This window comes from Gopherus flavomarginatus, chromosome 5, assembly GCF_025201925.1.
Source record: "Gopherus flavomarginatus isolate rGopFla2 chromosome 5, rGopFla2.mat.asm, whole genome shotgun sequence".
NCBI classification, from domain to species: Eukaryota; Metazoa; Chordata; order Testudines; family Testudinidae; genus Gopherus; species Gopherus flavomarginatus.
In genome coordinates, this window is record NC_066621.1 from 53,083,805 (window position 1) to 53,102,061 (window position 18,257).

The 18,257-nt window shown below is 45.0% G+C and overlaps 1 protein-coding gene across 5 annotated transcripts in view; it reads left to right on the plus strand.

The window, feature by feature from the left end:
• Positions 1-513: 513 nt before the first annotated feature.
• Positions 514-18,257, plus strand: part of PTPN5 (protein tyrosine phosphatase non-receptor type 5) — a 150,610-nt gene continuing 132,866 nt past the window's right edge. For 2 of the 5 annotated variants that reach the window (XM_050953701.1, XM_050953699.1), the window contains exon 1: positions 514-617. In XM_050953701.1, the coding sequence (XP_050809658.1) occupies positions 568-617 (50 nt within the window). In that variant the 5' untranslated portion in view covers positions 514-567. Of the gene's footprint in view, positions 618-833; positions 907-18,257 lie in introns of those variants that run through there. The other 3 variants (XM_050953703.1, XM_050953700.1, XM_050953704.1) reach the window with 3 other exon arrangements.

An 18,257-nucleotide genomic window follows, 5' to 3' on the forward strand; every position in this document is an offset into this window, starting at 1 on the left:
AGGGGAAGGTAGCTTTGCAGCATGCAGGGTGGGTTGGAGAGCTTTGCACGGTGTGCTGGGGGCTTTGCAGGCTGTTGAGGGGCTTGGGGCGCCCTGGGTCGTGGGGTGTTGCTCTGCAGAGTCAGCATTGGGGTGCTTTGCAGTAGGTAGAGGGGCTGCAGCGTGTAGGGAGGCTTCCCAGTGTTGAAAGGGCTTTTGATTGTGTAGGGGGCTGGGGGTTCTTTGCAGCATGTAGTGGGGCTATGGAGCCTTATCCTGTGGCGGGAGGGGGTGTTTTGTACTTTGTAGTGGGGTAGGGCTATACAGTGGGGCTTTAAAATGTGGAGTGTGGATGCGTGGGTGCCTTGACGCGCCTAAGGGGCTGGGGAAGTTTTGCATTGTGGGGATGGGGTCGGGGAGGGGGACGAGTCAGCGTTTGGGGCTGTGCAGGCTCGGGGGTTGCAATGGGGGGTGGAGCTCCGCCGTGTTAAGGGGACTGGCCGCGCGCGGCAGGGTGGGGGGCTTCGCCGCCTGCATGGAGCCGGGGAGGACGGGAGGAGTGGGCTGTGCGGTGTGCAGGACACACACATGCCCTTACGTCGCCTTCCTCTCCCTGCTGGGCTGCGCTCTCCTGCAGCGTGAGTGAGGGGGGCTCTTTCTTTGTGAGCCCTGCGTACCTGAGCGGGGCGGGAGGGAGGGATGGAGCCAGGTGGGGGGCGGCAGGAGGGGGCTGGGGGGGCAGCATGCATAGCAGCGGCAGCGCTGCGGGGAGCCCTGGGGAAAGGATGGGGAAAGGAGGCGTGGGGCTGGGGGGGGGGGAGAGGCAAGAGGAGGCTGGTTGTGCAGCGCGGCGGTGGCGGCTCGCAGGAGCGACGGGACCAGCTTGCGCTCGATGGTTAGAGCGAAGGGCAGGATCGTGCTGCACGGGTTGGTTCGGTTCGTGCGCTTTCTCCGGGGTGTGTCTGTATGTGTGTGGCCGCTCAGCTCCCTTGCATGCCTTTCCCCCTGCCGCGTCCCAGCTCCATCTCGCCCTGCTGACTGCTCCTGCACGGGGAGCGATGCACCAGCAGCCTCGGCTTCAGGGAGGGCTAGGAACCTGGAGTGAGGGTGCGTTTGCTTCATCTTAGAGGGTGAACAGCCGCTAAATAAATGAACCCCGTTGATGGTGGAGGGGCGAGGGGGGGAGAGAAACCCGGGGATGCGGGGCAGTTGCTCCGATTTCCATGCATCTGGCTGTAAATCTGCAAGCAGCATTAAAGGCGGCCGTATAGATTCCGAGTGATCGATAAGACCCATTTTCTCCATCTCTGCTTACATCCTCTAGGCACGAATACCTAGGGGAGTCCAGTCTTCCCCCCACGCCTGACCTTTCCAGCTGCGAGCAGGAGCTGGGGTATTGTTGCGATGTGCAGAGGTGGTGGTAGTGGTGGTGGGGGGAGTATTTTCAATAGAAAAATCAAAAGCAATGCGTTAAAAATACAAAACAAACCCAGGCTAATCTAGTTGTTTAACGGATCTTGCTGGTTGAACAAAATGCAGCCGGCAGGACCAGGGTTTGGGGGAAATTGGTTTCGAATCACGTACTGCGTGGTTAACCTGATAACTACTCACTGCAGTAAAATATTAACAATAGCAACAGCTTTGCAATGCTCTCCTGGAATAATGCTGCCTTTCGAGCTGATGTGACAGCCAACGCCATGGTAGACTATCACTTTCTACTAGATGGCAGTGCTGAGAGCAGGATAGTTAATGTAGGTCGGGGTCTCAAACTCAGTTTACCTTAGGGCCAGTGCCAGTCCTCAGATCCTCCCAGTGGGCCAATGCCACTCATGCTCCCAGAAACCACTCCCCCAAAACTCTGCCCCACACCGGACTAAGGCTCCAGGATGGAGTTTGGGTGAGGGAGGAGGTCTGGAGTAGGGGATTGGGGTGCAGGCTCTGGGAGGGAGTTTGGGTGGGGGAGGGGATCAGGTGCAGGCTCTGGGATGGAGTTTGGGGGCTGGATGTGTATGTGGGGATGGGGTGCAGGCTCTGGGAGGGAGTTTGGGGGCAGGAGGGGGTATATGGGGTGGGGGCTGTAGTGCTTACCTGGGGCTTCAAGGTGAGGTGGGCTGGGGGGGCCTCTGTGCGCTTCTGCCCCCAGGCGCCCCCCCTGCAGTGTCCCATTGGCCGCAGGGGTGCTCGGGGCGGGGGCGGGGGAAGTGCATGGAGGCACAGCCCTGCCCCCTCCCTGGGCAACAGGGAGGAGCTGGCAGCCACTGAAGTGAGCAGGCAGACACTGCTCAGCTCTGCTGCGCTGCTGGGGCCTCTGAGGGGGGAGCACCTGGGCCCCGGCAGGTGGGGCCAAGGGAGAGACCTGGCCCCAAAACTGCTGGAGCCCCACGGGCCACATTGGGGAGGCTCACAGGCCGCAAATGGCCTGCGGACCAGGAGTTTGAGACCCCTGATGTAAGTACTGAAGTCCTGGGAAGCTGGAGACTTTTGTGCAGCTGCAGGTCTGTGAGGTGGTTTGTTTGAAACGGTTTTTGGTGGCACAAAGCAGAGAGTGGAACCAGACAGTGACTGTGTGTATCCAGTTTGTTGGCTTGTTAAACAGTTATTAAAACTCTGATTTTTCATATGGTTATCTTAGAATATATATATCTCCTCTTTCTGTGAAGGAGTAATTCTTACATTGCATTTGGGAAAGAAGAACAACTCAATATTTTAGGTCTCTGGCATTACAAGATTATTACTACATTAAATTCCTTATATTGATTTCAGTAGAGCGATTCCGATTGACAGCAGCTGAGGATCTAGGCCCTTTGCATGTGTTAGATTAATAAATGATAGACTTCAAAGAAATGTGTGAGCAATACCTCTCTTTGTTTCATGATAGCCTTGTGTAGTGGGACAGCATTTGTTGGTGTGAGCTCTGCATTCAGATCAAACAGTTTGAGAAAATATTTCTTCCATGAATCATACATTAACATTACATTCAGATCTCTAATACGCACAGAGGTATCATAGACTAAAGCAGAAATTGTGTATATATCACTTAAGGCAGAATTTTGTCTTTTGTTGTAATATTTGAATAAAAAAATTAACTTTTCCTACTCTTGTTTTCTGATATCCCATTATGAATGCAAAGACGAGCATAGAGTGCAGCACTTTTAAATATATTTGTATCAGAACACTGGGATTAAAAGATTTATACACCTCTACCTCAATATAACGCTGTCCTCGGGAGCCAAAAAATCTTACTGTGTTATATTGAACTTGCTTTGATCCGTCAGAGTGTGCAGCCCCCCCCCCCCCCGAGCGCTGCTTTACCAAATGTATAGCCAAATTCATGTTATATCGGGGTAGAGATGTAGTTAGAGTCACTTCCACTTATGCCTCAGGGCATAGGATTGTGCTCCAATTGCAATCAGTGGGCATTTGCCATTGACTTACTTGAGAGCCAGATTGGAACCCACAACCCTGATGCTCCAAACACATATGCACCTGATGAATGCCACTCATTTCAGTAAGTCTAACCATATAAGCAGAGTCAAGCATTAGGACCCCACGTGTGCAACTTATGTTTTGCTAAAGTGAAATAGGAGTAATCTTTTTCAGTACTGATCTTTTGTTGATATCCACTGTCCAGGCTGAATAAAGCATTACTTCCAGTAATTTATGGTCTGAACTTCTAAAGAGTGTTCATTCCTTTGTTGCAATGCGTTCTGCAAGCTAGATGTCATTTGGGTGAAGCAAGAAAGTGTATTGGCCTTTAAACTGTGGCCACACACATTCATGGATACACTATTAGTCTAAAATGAGATATATATATTCTCCATCTAACTAAAATAAACCCATATCCTTCGCTAAAATGTCACTGGTGTACTTTATTCTACTTTCTTTGAGCCCAATCCCTTGTATTTCCATAAGACAAGGGCTACTTTGTTGGATAGAATTTAAAAAAACCACAAAGAAATAAAAGAAAGCCTGTCTTCATGTTTCTTAACTTCGCAAAGTGCCAGAGCGCGGTTGCTTGACAAAAGGAGGGTTAAGCGCTAGCCATGGAAGACGCCTGTGGAGGGTTTGTACCACCCCTGCATGCTATCCTCCATGTATCATCTACTCCTGCAGGAGTGTTGCTGTGACTATTTACATGTGATTTAAGTAGCATCTAAAGGCCCTTAGGGAAAGCTGTAGCCCATTGTGCAAGGCACTGTTCGGGCACAAGTTAAGAGAGAGCCTGGCCCTAAAGAATTTACAACCTGGACAGACACAGGAAGTATGTTTATCCCCATTTTTACAAATGGGGTATGAGGCGAAGAGAGGGGTGATTTGCGTGAGGTCCCATAAAAAATTCTGTGTGGAGTCAGGAATTCTACGCCTGAATCAGAGTCCAGTGCCTCAGCCACAAGATCAACCTTCCTCCCTGTTGACTTCTTGTCATGCCCATCCCTCCATACAAAACTCTAGCATGGGCAGGAAGGGGCAGTGCAGGTGACATTTTGAAGTTCAGTACACAGATCCAAGTAGCTGCATCTTGTACACCAGGCAGAAATTGCCTATAGACAATGTGCATGTTGGTAAAGCACCAGTACAGCCACTGGTACAAGTAAATACAACTGGTGGCCTCAAAGGTCTATTAGAAATACCTTAGCTAGGTACATACTGTTATGTTACAATTGGCAGAAAATATACTGGCTCATTGATTACATGCAGCAGTCCAACAGTCCATACATAAGCTTCTTTCTCATATCCACTTCAGCAGCAATGCGCTGCTTTTACACCTAAGTCCTAGAGCTATGCATGACAAGAAAGAAGAGAATAGTGGTTATGTGTGTCACTTGACGGTATGCTCCAAATTCCTGTGCCATAGCTTTGTAGTGTATAGGAGCTGTTTTTCCAGACTGGGAGCTGCAGTAAGTTCTCAGGATAACTTGCACTGCTGTGCAGCTGTTTCGCCAGTAGGGAATAGGGCGTAGTTGCTCTAGGGCTTGGCCCAGTTCTTTTCAACACCTGATATGACAACTCTTTGTTCTCCATGGTGTGGAGCAGTTTGAGGATGTGTAAATGACAACGAATTGCAGTATGCTATGTGCATGTGAGTCGTCCCATCCCTAGGGATCTGCAGCATATTCCTCTGCAAAATCATGTACCAAGAGGGGCCCTTAATAATCAACTTGTATTAATCTCTTGAACTCATTTAAGTCATTCAGTTTTATTTGAAAATGCTTGTTTACTGCATGTGCCTTATCTCAGTCTTGAAGTGTAAGAGACATTTATTTTCAATTTGATGTTTCTCTCCCCCAAACTATTTGTGAAATCAGTTGTTTCTGAACGAGAATTAATTAATCTTATCAATCGAGAATAGAATTCCATATCATAATATAGTGCCCTTTCCAGGCAGATCCAGCACTGTGAAGAAGTTACACATACTGGAGGCTTACAGTCATGAGTAAGAAACCTCCTACCTGTGATTTTGATTTATAACATCTCAAGGGATCAAAATAAATGTATTCCCTTCAGTCTTTGCTTATTTAATAGTATGTACAATGAGCAAAATTTGCTCTGAAAATGCAGGCCTTAATCCTCCACTACTCTCTTCTGCATTGCTGGGGAGGTGCAAAGCAGTCATAAAGCTCAGTTAAACTACTCGCGCAAGCTTCTCTTTGAGTAAGGGGATTCTCGGGATGCTGTAGAGCTGTCATAGTGATGCCAAGACACACTCCCAGGCTGGGACAACTTGAAACTGAGGTGAGTGGCACAGGTTCAGTGCATTTGCACAGGGGCTCGGAGGCATCACAGGGTTGTAGCTACAACCGTTCAAACATTTCTACTATAAACAGACCTCAGTGCAACACCTTACAGGATTTGCAAGCCTTCAAATTAAGAATAAAAACAGTGGTTTTTTTTGCCTGTTTGTCTCCGGCAAAGTTCCTGAAATATCCACTGTGTAGATCGCTAGTTTGTGCAGTCTTTCCTTACAATGTCCGTTCTTCAACTGTTTAAGAATTCTGCAGTAGATTTAGTTTTGTTTTACTCAGCAGAATTAAGACAACAACTCAGTAAGCCTAAGATCATATTGAATGGAATAGTAGACTCGAAAAGCAGCAGCATAGGGCCATCTGAATGCAGAGTTACTTGCTATTTTCAGGGCCTGATCCAAAGCCTGTAGAAGTCACTGGAAAAAAAAATAAATCCTCTCCTTGGCTAAAATAGAAACTTCTGTTCCAAAGTAAGTGTCCCCACACAGACTTGCACCAAACTAACTACATTGGTTTTAGAAAGCCAGTTTAGTTTAGTTCAATCATTGCAAGATTTGTGTTACACTAGTTCACAAAATTCAAGAATTGGTCTAATTGGCCTAAAGGGCAGATTGCAATTTCTGGTAGATTTAATTCTCATTTACACTAAGGCCCTTTCCGTCCAAAGGGGGCTTAATGTCAATGAGAATAAAACTGATACAGATGTGGGGCTTAGGTGTGCAACTTCTGTTAGGATTAAGATGAGCAGTATTACTCTTACTGTAGATAATAAAAGGTCCAATGCTCCCAACTGACATGCAACAAGCTTTTTAAGCAGTAAGACACAACAGGCAGTGCATTTTTGGATGATTATAGCATACGTCCATTGGTATTTGTAAGGCACAAGGCTGAAGGCCAGGGAGCTTTAATCACCTGGGAAGTGCTCTAATTGCCTTGAAGTGCAGTGACTGGGGTGGCTTGCTTCCATTACAAAATGGAATGTAGACATTTATGCAAAAATGGGTAAAGAAAAGAGAAATGCGAATTCACTGTGTATCTAGACCTGGAGGTGAATGACATTGACAAACTCTCTGAAATTCCATTGTGTGTCAAAACAAAAGAGGTTTCCTAATCATTCAATCATGGAGAAAGTCAAGCCTTGTCTATACTAGGGACATGTGATAAGTTATACTAGTTAGAAACGTAAAGAAAAGGGGAAAAAATCAATTTGTCTTCATTATAACAAATGCTTGTTCCTGCCACTCCCCCCATATGTACTGTCTTTTAAAGGGAGAAACCACTACTTTAAAGTTATGTTCAGTTGGAGGAGGAAGGTGAGTGTTGCTTTTTGCTGGTAGCTTAGCTCCTTTTAGTCTGAATCTCTCTCTTCTTAAGACAAATGCACACGGAGAAGAGAGAAAAGGATGGCAAGAGACAGGAAGATACAACTTCTGTCTGAGGCGTAGGTGCATTGGAAGACAGGCACAGCATGGGACTCAGTTAGCTACTCCTGGACTTCGGCTTCATCCCCCTGGCGGTGGAAAGTGTTTGGCTAAGTTGCTCTGATTTTCCTCTAGCCAGTCTGTTGGAGGCAAGTACTGGAGGCCAAGGTGCTCAGCATTGCTTTTGACTTGCCAAACTGGTCACAGCAAGCTGTTACAAGGCTATATTTGTCCTGGTTTGCTGCACTGGACTTTTATTCATCTTGAAAACTCTGGTCTGTTGCTGTATCAGTTTTAGAGGGGTAGCCGTGTTAGTCTGGATCTGTAAAAGCAGCAAAGAATCCTGTGGCACCTTATAAACTAACAGACGTTTTGGAGCATGAGCTTTCGTGGGTGAATACCCACTTCCTCAGATGCATGTAGTGGAAATTTCCAGGGGCAGGTATATATATGCTAGCAAGCAAGCTAGAGATAACGAGGTCAGTTCAATCAGGGAGGATGAGGCCCTGTTCTAGCAGTTGAGGTGTGAAAACCAAGAGAGGAGAAACTGGTTCTGTAGTTGGCAAGCCATTCACAGTCTTTGTTCAATCCTGAGCTGATGGTGTCAAATTTGCAGATGAACTGAAGCTCAGCAGTTTCTCTTTGAAGTCTGGTCCTGAAGTTTTTTTGCTGCAGGATGGCCACCTTAAGGTCTGCTATAGTGTGGCCAGGGAGGTTGAAGTGCTCTCCTACAGGTTTTTGTATATTGCCATTCCTAATGTCTGATTTGTGTCCATTTATCCTTTTCCGTAGAGACTGTCCAGTTTGGCCGATGTACATAGCAGAGGGGCATTGCTGGCATATGATGGCGTGTATTACATTGGTGAATGTGCAGGTGAATGAACCAGTGATGGTGTGGCTGATCTGGTTAGGTCCTGTGATGGTGTCGCTGGTGTAGATATGTGGGCAGAGTTGGCATTGAGGTTTGTTGCATGGATTGGTTCCTGAGCTAGAGTTATTATGGTGCGGTGTGCAGTTACTGGTGAGAATATGTTTCAAGTTGGCAGGTTGTCTGTGGGCGAGGACTGGCCTGCCACCCAAGGCCTGTGAAAGTGTGGGATCATTGTCCAGGATGGGTTGTAGATCCTTGATGATGCATTGGAGGGGTTTTAGCTGGGCGCTGTATGTGATGGCCAGTGGAGTCCTGTTGGTTTCTTTCTTGGGTTTGTCTTGCAGTAGGAGGCTTCTGGGTACACGTCTGGCTCTGTTAGGAATGGCAATATACAAAAACCTATAGGAGAGCACTTCAACCTCCTTGGCACACTATAGCAGACCTTAAGGTGGCCATCCTGCAGCAAAAAAACTTCAGGACCAGACTTCAAAGAGAAACTGCTGAGCTTCAGTTCATCTGCAAATTTGACACCATCAGCTCAGGATTGAACAAAGACTGTGAATGGCTTGCCAACTACAGAACCAGTTTCTCCTCTCTTGGTTTTCACACCTAAACTGCTAGAACAGGGTCTCATCCTCCCTGATTGAACTGACCTCGTTATCTCTAGCTTGCTTGCTAGCATATATATACCTGCCCCTGGAAATTTCCACTACATGCATCTGAGGAAGTGGGTATTCACCCACGAAAGCTCATGCTCCAAAACGTCTGTTAGTTTATAAGGTGCCACAGGATTCTTTGCTGCTGTATCAGTTTTGTATCTTCAGCATAAGTGTGAAAGATGTCCATTCTTTGATTCCTTTAGTCCTAACAAACCACAGCCCACCCCACTCTTTTTGCCCCACTCTGTTCTTTCTTTCAACAACCCATTTGTCGTAAGATTGTATATAGTTTAAAATGACCTTCCTTCCACCTACTTCGGATGATTTGAAATGTTAACCAATAGTAGGGTTTAGAAAAACAATAAAACAAAACCAACCAAACAACAAAAGCAAATCAAAAACCCTAGTGCAACTCTTAATGTCAGTAGGCTAAAATTTGCCCTGGTTTATACTCCTGTGCCACCACTTGACTTAATGAATCCAAGTGTGTGCATCTGAATGTTTGGAGATAACTGGTTCACTGGAGATAATTGAGGCTTGGATTAAGGGGGTACAGCTGAAATGAATTAGTTAGATTAATGTAGTATATAGAAGAGGGTGCAAGAACTCCCCTTGCCAGGTCTAACCCTCGCAGCATAACTTCCACTTAAAGTCAACGTAGTGGTTTCCTGTTTTATTTAGCCTCTCATCCTACCATGTAGGCTCTCTTTACTTCTCTTTCATATTCTGCTTAGCTTTGCTCACACTCTGCCACTGCTTTTTGTTTGTGGCTGTAATGTGGGAGTCAAACTTGTCCCTTACTCAACCTGTGGTACAGTCAGTGTAAGTCGTCATTTTGTTGCTGGAATTTGATTTTAGGTTTGAAGTGTTTCCATTTTACAAGATATTTGAAATCCCTTACAGCAAGGTACATGCAGGTGGAAGCATAGGTGCTCGTGGTGCTGCTGCATTCCCTGGCTTGTTTCCATCATACACAGGATTTACAGTTTAGTTCAATGGCTCTCAGCACCCCTACTATACAAATTGTTCCAGCATCCCCGAGTGGCAGTCAAACAAACCGGTAACTGACTCTTCATCTAGGCCTATTTCAGAGGAACAGGACATGAGGAAGGTACCAGACTAGTTGCCTTCATCAAGCCCCAATTTGCTTTAAGCAACAGTTGTTTGTTTTAAATGTTTTCTCTTACTGTTCACTGCAGCCTTATTTGCTGCATGCCATTCAAACCTGGGACCCCTGCCTCATCCACACACACACACCCTCCCTGTTGCCTGATCACCTCTGGACCCCCATTATCACATCCAACCCCTCCTCTCATTCCTGACTGCCCCATCCAGCTATCCCTTCTCCTTGTCTCCTAACTGCCCCCTGCCACCCCATCCAATCCCCCTCCTTCCTGACTGCCCCCCTGGGCCCTCTGCCCTCATTCAACCCCCTGTTCCCCCAACCACCCCACCCCCTGACCAGCACCCCACACTCCCCTGCCCTCTATCTGCCCCCTTACCATGCTGCCTGGAGCACCAGTGGCTGGCGGTGCTACAGCCACGTCACACAGAGCACTGGGTCAGGCCAGGCTAAATGTGTTGATTCAAAATCAAATAAGGATATCAATGTGAAAAAGGGTCAGTTTTCCTTGACAGTTTGTGCATGTGTAATCTGCTGTCTTTCAGAAGTTTGGTAATCTGTTCTTTGCCATGCAAACTGCAGGATTTTTGGGGCAGGGCCTGTCTTTATTATATGTATGTAAAGGGCTTGCCACATTGGGGCCCTGATCCTGAGCTGAGGCCTGTACATGCCACTGCATTACAAATAAATAATAATGTCCAGAAAAGGCAACAGTATTTTAAGTCACTGAGAAAGTACTGTACAGTCTCACCCACTGCAGAGTACTCATTGGGTTAGAATAGTACAGTACTTGTTTTTTGCAGCACATTTGTCCCAGTTCAGACTTACGTTCCCATAATAATATGCAGGATGCAGCCAAATCCTGTCCCTGTGATTTTGAATAACTCTTATAAGACCTGATATAGCAGTAATTTGCCCATTTAATATTCTAAATGAAGTGAATTCTGGCATTAACGCATTTGTTTTTGTATTCATCTTAGGTTAATTTACTTCTGATAGAAGTTTTTGTATTCATCTTAGGTTAATTTACTTTTTGTATTCATCTTAGGTTAATTTGCTTCTGATAGAAGGATCATTGCTAGTCTGATCTCAGACATTTCTAGTGTACCCATCACTACAGCATTTAGATAGTATGTATACACCCTTATTTATCCTCACCAAAAAGTTTACACAGATGCAGATATATACGTTACCAGGAACTCCTGGTTCTGAAACAGGCTCACCCTAAGGGCATGAACAACACTCTTGCAATATGGATTGATTCTGATCTGTTGCGCAGCAGAAGACAACTAGCACTTTCAGAATAGCCAAGTTAGTCATTGCATTGTAACAAAACCCAAGGCATTTTTCCAAAGGCAAGTGAGAATGTGCCGTGGGGCTGGCACCCCTAGAACACAGTGGAAGTGCACATCCTTTTTATGGTCTAATACTCATGCAAACGCTGTACTCTGACGTGCCACAGGATCTGTGATTTGTTTTGAAAGCTACTATTAAAACTACTAGTGGGTGATGTGAAGTGCATATAATGCATCTTCAGAACACATTACCATTTACAGACAACCTCTTTAGGTCTAACTGCTGCACATGGCCTTGCCCTGGAATTGTGCTGGTATCACTGGTATATGCAGCCAGTATGCTATTTAAACAAGAGGATGCAAACTGTAGTCCCTTTTGATACTCTGGTACACCACACTGGTACAGACCAGTCTAAATCTCATTGCTTATTACCACCGCTCAAGTGTATCATTTATATATCATTAGATTTACACTAGCACTCTCAGTTTGGCCCATGGACTTCTAATAGATCAACTTTCACTGAAAGCACTAAATAGCATTCACAACTCGGTTGACAACAAGTCAGCAGTTTGGTGCAAGCTAAGACCATTTAAGGAATGGATAGAAGATAGTTTCCCTCAAGTCCCAGAGCCTGGTGCTGCAAGCATAAGCTGCTACTATAGCATTGTCTGAAATAGTAAGTCTTAGGATAACAACAAGATGTCCTCATATTTCCACAAGTAAAAGCATTAGATTTGAGGAAAAAAATTGATATTAGGCCAGATGCAGCTCTTATCACCTGTGCAATACCATTAGGCTAAATTCCACCCAGTTACATTAGTGTTAATACAGAGTAACTAAGTCAACTTTGATGGGCCAGATTCTGATCTTATTTATACTGATGCAATTAGATTAACTGCCTTAAAAAACGTTCTAGGTTTACACTGGTTTGCCTAAGATCAGAATCTGGACCACAGTTTTAAACATGTGTTACATCTTAGAAAAAATAGGAAAAAAATGCAAGCTAAGATATATGAATTTTTAAGGTTAACAATATAACAGAGGCTTGTTTCACTAGGGCAAAGAAATCCCCCTCTACGAAAAGTGAAACTTCATGTGCAACAGATGTGTGTTGGCGCACGAGGTAGAATTGCAACTTCCCATAGTTACTAAATTGCCCATATCATGAAGAAACTATGTCAACTGTCACCCTGATCCTGCAGGCTGCTCCATGTGGATGATTGCTGCACAGTCAGATGTTAACATCAGTGGGCCTCTTTGCAGGCACAAAGGCCAGCCACCGGGAGCAGTTTGCAAGATTGGGGGCCTATGACAACTGAAAAGGAAAACAGCATACTGCAGGTTGTAACTCATGTTAAATATAGAGTACAAAAATAACACCACACATGGCAGATTGCTAAGTGTTAAAGGAAAAAAAAATCAATGTTAATACTTTCCACTGAATGTTCAATGTAGGTAGTGGGTTTAGATTCAACCATTTTTAAAAGTGAAAGAATTACATCTCGGGCTTCCATTTCCTTTCACCTTCATGTTAGGGTTTGTACATTAGAATCAACAATGAGGTGTGAATGCAGAAAACAACTTTACAAAGCATGTTTCTATTTGTAAGTCAGCAAAGACCAAATCCTCCCATTCTAGTCATAATTGCCTGTTACCACAAGAGAGGCAGGAAGACACATATATTTGGCTGGGAAACTTAGGCCTTGTCTACACAGGAATATTTACCAGCAAAACTATACCAGTTTTGGCAAACTCAGGACAACTAACTACCAGGAGAGGGGTAGTAATTAGTCTGAGAAGGGTTAAAAGGCCTCTCCCTATCCATTGAGGGGAGATATCCATGGAGAAATAAGGTTCAGCTGGAACAGGGGTTACCAGGGAACTAATTAGCTTCAGCTGGCCCCAATTGCTGGGGACCTTTTTAAACCCTCTCTGGCATGGAAGCAGAGGAGGAGTGAGAGTAGTAGAGTAGCTGTCAGGGAGTCGGTGCAGCAGGACTCTGAAATGCTTCCTGCAAGGAAGATTGCACTCTCCCCAGAAGGAGAGAAAAACAGAGTAAGGGACTGACTGAGACAGGATCGGCCAGACCCTGTGTGACTGGGAAGGACTTTTGCTTTGCCTAAGCCTGTATCTCTGAGGCAACAGGGGACTGAGCCAGCAGAGGAGAAGCAGGTACTTTGCCACACAGTATAATTATAATAATATAACTCTCTGTGGTGACACTGAGTTACTGTGGTATATATTGTTATAGCAGTAAATTTCCTTGTGTAGACAAGCCCATAAATAGAATCTCTTCCTCAGATGGGGCAGTCATGTCTAAATCCAGAGAACTGCAGGAGAGTCTGGCAGTAATACCAAATACTAGTATGAGGAAAAAGGACCACCAGGACGCAAACATCTTGTGAGAGGCATGTACATTGTACTTTGTTAAACAAAATAAAAGAAATTTGAGGACCAAATCTCCACTACTTTGTATGATATATATTCATTTAACCATTTTGCACAACTGTAAAATACTCTCCAGTCAGAATGGTTGCAGTTTGCACAGATGAATACACCTTGTGTTGTAAATGCAGTGGAGAATCAGGCCCATAATATTTGTGCATCCCTAGTGTGTAAAATTGAAGTCACCTTGCTCTAAGTCTGCTAACATCAGAACCTGGGTTCATGTTTTGCATTTGCTTGTTCTGGATGCCAACCCTCTATTCACCTTCAAGAGATCAAAATCAGAGGTGATGTGAATGGTAGTGTAAGTTACATGGCACTAAGGGTTAGATCCATCCTGCAAACAGATGTGTGAACTGCAAGATGTTCTGCTGGGTGCAGAATCTAGCCTTAAGTCAGCATGAATGTAAATTTTGTTTTTAAATAAATCTTGAATGAGTAGAAGTGAGGGGCATGCAGAGGGATGTTGCAGGAGAAGCAAACAATGGGAGGCTGAAAAGAGATGTGGACTAATAGGGAATTTTTAAATAGAGCTGTTTAAAGATTAAAAAGTGATTTGCAGTTCTTTCGGCAAAGACCAAAAAGCATTTTTGTCCTGTTCTTTAATAACTGTCCAGTACTTTTTGTTGCAGAATTCTTCTAAACAATTCTTTTTTTACATGAAGTATTTGACTCCCCTTTGCATTTCATAAATAAGAGTCCAAAGAAAATCCCACTATGTGACTCTGCTGACCCATCAAAACACTGACAGGTGGGCACAACAACCCAAAACACAGACGAAACCCTAAACTTTTAGCAGGGCAACTGACTGAATCATGTTTAAAGTTTTTTTGACAACTTTTTAAAAAAAGACTTAAAGGTTTAATTTAAAAATCTTTTTAAAAAGAGACCAAATGTTGATATTTTTCATCTGAAGTATTTGATTAACTCTGGTTATTATATACCTTCCTGCACCTTCTTTTTGGGAGTTCTTGTTGCTGCAATCCCTCTTTTGCTTTTAAGCATGTTCCAGACACCAACTTAGAGCCTATCCTGCAAAGACGTATGCATGTGCTTAATTGTAAGCACACAAAATAGTCCCATTCAAGCCAATGGGACAGTCACATTGCTAGAATTAAGCGGATTTGTGTAGGATCAGGGCTGTAGTTGCTTATTGTACACTTGCTTACATCAATCTTACTCATTTCTGAACTGGGCCCAAGCATATGGAAATCCTTCTGTTACGAGTTATAGGTATTTGTCTTACCTCTATGGTTTTAAGTGAGCTCATGCCTCAGTTTCTGCTCACTGATCTCCAATCATTCTCTGCTGGTAGAGAGTTTGTGCCTCGCTCTCTAGGTATAGGCAGGCCCATTTTTGGTGGTTGATGTTGGGCTGGAGGGCCACACTCCCAGAGTCCACCCTGTCTGGGATAGCAAAAGGTCAAAGTAAGCAGAAAAACAGTCCTTTGCTCAGCATTCTTTAGTCTTACACCTTGGTGCAGGGAGCCTTCCTACCACCCCTCTAGAAGCCCTGCAGGTGCATGCACCAGGCATCAAACCCACAGTGCTGCTTTCATAGCCAACTTTCTTCTGGTTTTTCTCCAGGTCTCAATCTTTACCGCCTAAATGCAGTGGTTGATTCCACACGGTTCTTTTCCCTACTGCATCTTCAGGCCTTGAACAACCTGCACCTCTGCAGGGTTTCTGCCTATTAAGGCCTCCTTTTTCCTTCTCCCACAACTCTTTTAATAGAACACCGCACTCCAAGTCTTGCCTCCTCCCTGGACTCTTCAAGATGAGGGCAGATGTAGCCTCCTAATTCGAGGGGGCACTATGCTACTAGAATGGAGGCAGTGGGAGTGGTAAGGGAATAGGGGGGTCAGAAAGGACCCAGGACTGTGGAGTCTCTACTGTGGGGAATGAGGGCTCTGCCTTGCATGTGGCCAGGGGCTGCTCCCAGTCCCCCTTCTCTCTGAGCTCCGGCCACACTACTGATGAGAACAGTATCCCCAACCCCGCTCCGACCGCCATGCTCTTGGCCTGGCAGGTTGCCTTGGGCCTGGTGCAGTGATGCTAGCTGCAGCAATAGCAGGATCTGAGCCCAGACTGAGTGGGCAAGTCACTCCCTTCACTAGCGATGGTGGGTGCCAAACAGAAGTGGCAATGTGACCCCTTGTGCCAGCCAAATTTGAGTGAGCAGGTTTGCAACCTGGTGCCTGGGGTTGCAGCACACTGAGGTTTGGCTGGCATCACGAAGGGGTGACTGGGACAAATATGAGTTAGTAGCATTTTGACCTGGTGGAGGAGTGGCTGGGCCAAACCTGAGTGGCATTGAGATTCTACGCACCAGTTTGCGACACCATCCACTGCTGGGCCAAACCTGAGGGTGCTGCATGTTCTGTGGGTGAAATTGAACCCAGGAACCCATGCTAAAGCCACTTATGCTTCAGAATGAACAAGAAGCTTTTTCTTATATAGCCCTGCTTTTCCCAGCTATTCCTAGCTGCCCCAACCCTTGCCCCAGATTCTGGGCTGAAATCAAGAACATGCTGTGCAGTCATGTATCTTTCCTGGGTAACCAAGAGGCTGTTTCAGTTCCTCCATCAGAGCAGCAGCCAGAACAGAAATTGTAGAAACTCTTCTGGGCTGCAGAATAGACTAATTTAGAGCCACAACTTAATGTCTCACGTTTTTATCAACTTCCAGGGCCAGTCCAGCAAACACAAACAAATTCTAAAAGGCAGCTGGGAACTTTGAGAGTCTTGAGCTGCTATCCCTGTTATTGATGCCAGGGGTTTGTTTTCTCCTTTCTGTGTGGAAGGAGAGCTATCCAGGTCTGATTTCTTACAGCAGTAGGACATCTCGCTTTTCAAACAATACATCATCTCTTCTCTAAAACAGCAGCCAGATATTCTCAACCAGTGGAGTGGCAGGACAGAGTATATCTTAGATTCCTTTTTTAAGATTTTAGGAACATATTTTCAGTATGTATACATAGCTCCTGACTTATCTGTACATACACTTCACAGTGCTATAACTGAGCAGCATGAACCTGGCTTTCATTTAAGACCTCACATGATATTCTTTGGTCAACTAGAAGGTCCATACCAGGATGAGGATATTTTTGTAACCCCCTGCCAGTTAGCACTGAGCAGTTCTTAGGGTCACATCCAGGTTACTGGGCCATTCCTTAAATCAAGATACCAGGACTCAGGAGGGAGGTATGTAAGTAGAAGTGCTTTGATCATGTCCACACTGCATGCATAGCCACACAGCACTGACTAAACTCCCAGAGTCCTATCTGGCCAGTGCTCTGTGTAAAATCTGTGATGAAGTCTTAGGGGTGGCACTGTCCTGTGGTTCTGCTCAGGAATCAGGATGAGGTTGTTCACATAGCATCATAATATTGTCCTCTGTAACAGATTCCTGGAAGGCAGTTTCCTGTGCCTTCTCTGTCTGCGAATGCTAAACAGAGCCAGGGGGAGCCAAAATCAATCCATCTCACAGTATTCCTGACTCCAGCTAGAGCTGTTAGTAAATTTTCATAAGCATTTCAGTTCTTTCCCACCACCAATTGTGACACCAATGCCTTGCTTAGATATTTTAAACCATTGGGGCAGGGGCAGGATTGAGGCATGGTCTACACACAGTCAGGTTGATGTAAACTGCCTTGTGTCAACCTAATTGTGCACATGTCTACACTTAAATTCGTCTCCCATTCAAACCATTACAGCGATGCAGTAACACTACTGTGATGTTGGACTCCGTATGCTTTATAAAAAATGTTTGTAAGTGTGAATATAATGTAACTGGAATATGCCTTATGCAAAAGGTCTCTTGTAAAGTATCATTACAAAGCTTATAATCTACTGAGTGTGGTCATCCTATTTGTATGAATGTAGCATTCTTCTGTCTGAAGCTAGAAATATAAAGTATTATTCTGAGGTCTTATCGTAATTATACAAAGTGTGGGCCATTAACATAGCTTGGAATCTTGATGGCTCCCATTAACTAGGACAATTGGTTGTAAATGGTTCTGTTTATTTGTAAGCCTTCCTGTATACCTGTGTGCCAGCAAGTGGGTAATGAGGCCTTACAGTGACATGTGATCATGTCACTTGAACTGGAATTCATCTTAAATCTGGTGCTTCTTGCATTTAGAAGGAGGGGTGGGAACCCAGAGAGAGAGAGACAAAGGATTCCCACCTTGTGCCAAAGATACAAAAGGAGATGGAACAGAACAAAGGCTTCCAGTCATGAGAAATCCCCAAGTTGCCACCTGAGCTGGAACTAACAAGGATTGGGCCCACACTAGGAAGAAGTCTAACTTGTGAAAGAAGCTTTTTGTAAATCTCACCCTTAGAGATGTTCCCTGTATTCAGTTTCTTAATGTATTAGGCTTAGACTTGCATGTTTTGTTTTATTTTGCTTGGTGACTGACTTTGTTCTGTCTGTCATTACTTGGAACCACTTAAATCCTACTTTTTATACTTAATAAAATCACTTGTTTATTAATTAACCCAGAGTAAGTGATACCTGGGGGAGCAAACAGCTGTGCATATCTCTCTATCAGTGTTATAGAGGGCAAATAATTTGAGTTTACCCTGTATAAGCGTTATACAGAATAAAACGGATTTATTTGGAGTTTGGATCCCATTGGGAACTGAGTGTCTGGGTGCTGGAGATAGGAGACCCGCTGAGCAGTTTTCGGTTCAGGTCTGCAGCTTTGGTGGCATGG